The following is a 5,242-nucleotide window of genomic DNA, read 5'->3' as shown; positions in this document are numbered from 1 at the left end:
ACCAGCGATGGTTCGAGGTTGTGGCATGGGGACATAACGTCTCCGTTCCCTCCATCAGGGAACGAGGGTTACGTACGTAACCGAGACGTTCCCTATCTGTTGGTTACTACGAGTTATGTTGTGATGACATAGGGGGTCCATGGAAAGCGCCACAACCTGAACCCCGTCACAACCCTGTAGCGCTGCAAATGTTGACAAGCAGCCGTGTGTCAGACAAATGCTACGCAAAGGTCGTAACCTTCCCAACGCCCCAGCGCAAATTTGCTGACCTTGGCGCCCGCAGGGACCAAAAGGCGAGTACATACTAGAGAGCATAGAGCATAGGAGGAGGCAACTCTCCATGTGGAGTGAGCCCTCACCCCCAGGGGGCACGGCTCAACTTGGGAATGGTAAGCCAAGGCGATGTCATCCACTATCCAGTAGGCCAACCTCTGCTTGGAGACAGCCTTCTCTTTCTGCTGACCTCCGTAGCAGACAAAGAGCTGCTCCGAGCTTCTGAAGCTCCGGGTGCGGTCCACGTATATGCGCAACGCTCTTACGGGACACAGCAACACCAAAGCTGGATCTGCCTCCTCCGAGGGCAGTGCTTGCAGGTTCACCACCTGATCGTGAAAGGGCGTGGTGGGAACCTTGGGCACGTATCCAGGCCGGGGTCTCAAGACAATGTGAGAGTAGGCCGGCCCGAACACAAGGCACTCTTCGCTCACCGAAAATGCTTGGAGGTCCCCGACCCTCTTCATGGAAGTGAGTGCGGTCAGGAGCGCTGTCTTAGCAGACAGGAACTTAAGCTCAGCTGAGTCCAGCGGCTCAAAGGGATCCCTCTGAAGGCCAGCCAGGACAGTAGATAGATCCCAGGAGGGCACCAGGGGTGGCCTAGGAGGATTCAACCTTCTGGCACCCCTCAGGACCTGACGATGAGATCATGCTTTCCCAGGCACCAGCCGTCTACTGCATCGTGATGTGCTGTGATAGCAGCCACGTAGACTTAAGGTGGAGGGTGACAACCTTTCTTGCAGGAAAGAAAGCACTACTCCAATCGTGCATCTTCGGGGGTCTTCTCGGTGAGAAGAACACCAGTTCACGAGCAGACCGAGGCTGCCTGCCTGTTGCATGTAGCACCCCAACCCGTACTGGAGGCATCCGTCGTGACAACGACATGCCGGGACACTTGTTCTAACGGCACCCCGGCCCGTAGAAAGGCAAGGTCTGTCCAGGGGCTGAACAGGTGGCGACACTCCGGTGTGATGGTCACACGAAATGTACCGCGATGCCATGCCCATCTCGGGATATGCCCCAGGAGCCTCTGAAAGTGTTTTAGAGATACCACGTTCCTGCCTCTGAAGGAAGTCAGGCAGTTCAGCACTGACTGCTGGGCATGCACGTTGGTGAGACGCACTGTCCTACTCACCGAGTCTAACTCCATACTAAGAAAGGAGATCTTCTGCACGAGGGAGAGTTTGCTCTTTTTCCAATTGACCCAATGCCCCAACTGGCTGAGGTGCCGGCGCACCAGGTCCCTGTGATTGCACAATTGCTCTCATGACCGGCCCATGATGAGCCAGTCGTCGAGGTAGTTGAGGATCCTGATGCCCACTTCCCATAACGGGGCAAGGGCGCCCTCCGCGACTTTCGTAAAGACACGAGGGGACAGGGACAGCCCGAAGTGGGGGACCCTGTACTGCCATGCCCGACCCTCGAACGCATACCGTAGGAACGGCCTGTGTCGAGGAAGAATCGAGACATGAAAATAAGCATCCTTTCGGTCGACCGCTGCAAACCAATCCTGGGGCTGGATGCATCTAATGATGCACTTCTGCATCAACATCTTGAATGGGAGCTTGTGAAGGGCCCAATTCAAGACACGTAGATCCAGGATTGGCCGAAGGCCACCGCCTTTCTTGGGCACGATCAAGTAAGGACTGTAAAACCCTGACTTCATCTCGGCTGGAGGGACAGGCTCGATTGCGTCCTTCGCCAGTAGGACAGCAATCTCGTTGCGCAGGACGGGCATCTCGAGCTGCCACGTAAGTCTCGAGAACGGCGCTGAACCTGGGGGGTTGCCTGGCGAACTGAATCGCGTAGCCGATTCGAACTGTCCGAATGAGCCACTGGGACGGGTTGGGCAGCGCGAGTCATGCTTCCAAGCTCCGTGTGAGTGGCACCAAAGGGACAATCAACGCACCTGCGGTGGAGCAGAGGTGGGAAGTCGTGCTGGATGGCACAGAAGGCATCGCGTCCTGGCTCTTCACAGCAGGACTCCCCGTGTCCCCAGAGGGACTGGCCAGAGATGCATGGAGAGGCAGCGCGTCTCCGAGCTGCGATCTCTTGGCTGCTGGCAATAGGGGGCGTCGTGGGCGAGAGTGAGGAGGTAGCGCGTCGCTCACTGCCAACCCACGAGCCTGATAACCTGGAGAAAAAGGAAACTGCTCTTTTTTCGAGAATGTGGGTACCGCTGGCCGTTGGACCAGCAGCAGAACAGAAACAAAACGGAACAAAGGATTCTCCCTGCCTGGCCCTCCTCCAGGGGAAGGAGTGGCGCTGTTCTCGCCATCTTCTGAAAAAGAGCTGCTGCGATCGACATCCAATCCTCCAGCGGTTCACACCGAATGAAATGCTGGGACCGTCACGAGCCGGGCCAGCGAAATCACTTGGGAGTTGCACGGGACATTCGCTGCGGGAGGAGTGAGAGGTCCACAGGGATGTACCCGGCGGAGAAGCTCTCACTGTGACCCTCAGATCTCCCAGAGCTCTAGCCGGCGATCCCCTGCTCGTGACAGGGAAACCGGGACGGGTAGAGACAGAGGGGGCCACTCCATTCCCCGTGAGGAGAGAGGCGAGATCGCAGCGAAGCCATGCTCATATGCTCGCAATGAACTCATGAGTCATCCACAAATGCAGCTTCAGCGTGTTGGATGGCCAGACACTGAAGGCAATGCTCGTGGCTGTCAACAGAGGACAGGTAACGACCGCAACCAAGAGAAAAAAGACGCGAGCCGCGAGCCGTTCGTGATGAGAAACTGGTCTTTTAGTTGAAGGACCCAGGGGAATCACTGAATCAACAGGGACACCGCTGTTTGTGCCGTCACGCCAACCAGGAACAGCGTCTTTATTTTAGTGAGATCAGAAAGGCTCTGTGGAGAAGAAATCATTCACCCACTCGGTTTTGAAGCAAAAACCTGAATGAGTGGATGCACCTGTCGCATATTTATACCCGTATGCACGGGGAGTGGCTCAGGTATGCAAAATCCACTAGCCAAAATTAATTGCCTCGTATATGGCAATATGTGCCATCCCTCTAAGATCCCACAAGAATGAAATACAGTAATTTTATCATGGTATGATGAGGGTATCAGATGGTAAAACTGTGAAACTTTGATATATATATACCATGGTACATCTCCAAAAACACATGATTAATATGATTTCAGAATCAGAATCACGAGGCGTCAGAGAGTGAAAGTGCTATGATCAGTGCACATATGTCCTGCACATGCTATGCACTCATTATGAGACGCAGAGAAAACAAGCTGCGAGTAAGAGAGTGTGTTTATGACTCACTGTCAACCGCAGGACACTCTCCTCACCCGCTACCCATGATTCTCAGCGGCTGAACACTGCAGTGAAAATGTTAAGATTCTCAGATGTTGGTTTCTTTTTTGGACTTTCAGGTCAAGCAGATCATGGAGGAGGCCGTGACACGCAAGTTTGTGCATGAAGACAGCAGTCACATATTCTCTTTCTGCGGTAAGATGATCTTTCCTTAAAAAAACCCTGAAAGAACAGTAAAAATTATTATTATTGTTATTAATATTATTAGTTTGTGAATTGCAATTAATTACTATATTTAATTATAATTATTTTAATTACAATTATTATTGTTGTTAGTAATAAAAATATGAAACGATCTCAAATCATGTCAATGTGTGGATTGTGCCTGTAAGCTTTAGCGTATTCATAAGAATAATAGTTATTAGTATTTTGAAGTAGTTTTTATTTTTTAGATCTTCCATTTTCATTTTAGTTAAAGTTTTAGTAATTTTGTTGTTTGCCTTTGTCACTATTTTATTTTTTTTAAATAGGTTGATATATATATTTTATCATATTATACATCAAGTTAAATAAAATGAAAATTTGACATTTTTTGTTGATAACTAGCTAAAATAAGTATAATTTTAATATATATATATATATATATATCAGGTAACGTGTTATTTTAGTATCACTGATATACTATTATAGTTTCTAATAATATTTTGAATCTGTTTTTAGTTTGATATTTTCTGTTTTAATTTTTAGTTTAGTTTTTTTTAATTATTTTAATTTTTATACATTTTTATTTCAATTTTAGTTTTAGTTATTTTAGTACATGAAGTTAAACTTTATTAAATTGAGAAAAAGTTGGCTTGGCAAATAGGTGAAATAACAGGGTTTTTAAAATATTTTATTTCAGTTAACATTTATTTTATTTCAAGTAACAAAAAAGTTTTTAATGATTCTCATTGTAGCTTTAATTGACAATAATAACCCTGCAAGTAACTTAACTGTTTTTAACAGTTTAACTGTTTCTATATGTTCTATAATAACCCTTTTTCAAACACTTTTTAGAATATACAGTAAGCATACAAAAAAGCATTTGCATGCAACAGATGATAAGCTGTTTTAAAGCAGGTTTTAGTTTCAGCTCTCTTTCAGCTGTTGAGTGTGTGTGTGTGTGTGTGAGAGTGTGTGTGTGAGAGTGAGATTGTGTGTGTGTGTGTGAGTTTGTGTGTGTGTGAGAGAGAGTGAGAGTGTGTGTGTGAGAGTGTATGTGAGAGAGTGAGATTGTGTGTGTGTGAGAGAGAGTGTATGTGAGAGAGAGTGAGAGTGTGTGTGTGTGTGTTTATGTGTGTGAGTGTGTTGTTTATGTGTGTGTGTGTGTGTTTATGTCTGTGTGTTTATGTGTGTGTGTGTGTGTGTGTGTGTGTGTGTTGTTTATGTGTGTGTGTGTGAGTAGGGCGAGTGGGCTGCTGAAAGGACACCTAATGACTGGGTTCACTCGTCTGACTGATGGCACACACATCATATCCCTTTGTCAAACCACCTCCACCTCACAGTCTGTTGATGACGGCGCAGCAGCACGTGTGTGTGTGTGAGAGAGAGAGTGAGTGTGTGGTGTGAGTGTGTGTGTGTGAGTGTGTGTGTGTGAATGAGTGAGTGCGTGTGATTATTCAGCTCCTTCTGTGATCCAGCAGCTGTGTTCTCA

The 5,242-nt window shown here is 47.7% G+C and overlaps 1 protein-coding gene across 1 annotated transcript in view; it reads left to right on the top strand.

Annotated features, from left to right (window-relative positions):
- The window catches only part of sgsm1b (small G protein signaling modulator 1b), a 35,846-nt gene that overhangs the window by 867 nt on the left and 29,737 nt on the right, over positions 1-5,242 (top strand). Inside the window, 1 exon segment of the mRNA XM_016245085.1 lies at positions 3,669-3,746. Coding sequence (XP_016100571.1) covers positions 3,669-3,746 — 78 coding nt within the window.

The sequence above is a fragment of the Sinocyclocheilus grahami genome, unplaced genomic scaffold, assembly GCF_001515645.1.
Source record: "Sinocyclocheilus grahami isolate Dianchi unplaced genomic scaffold, SAMN03320097.WGS_v1.1 scaffold745.1, whole genome shotgun sequence".
Taxonomy (NCBI): domain Eukaryota; kingdom Metazoa; phylum Chordata; class Actinopteri; order Cypriniformes; family Cyprinidae; genus Sinocyclocheilus; species Sinocyclocheilus grahami.
This window is presented reverse-complemented; position numbering and strand designations above follow the sequence as displayed.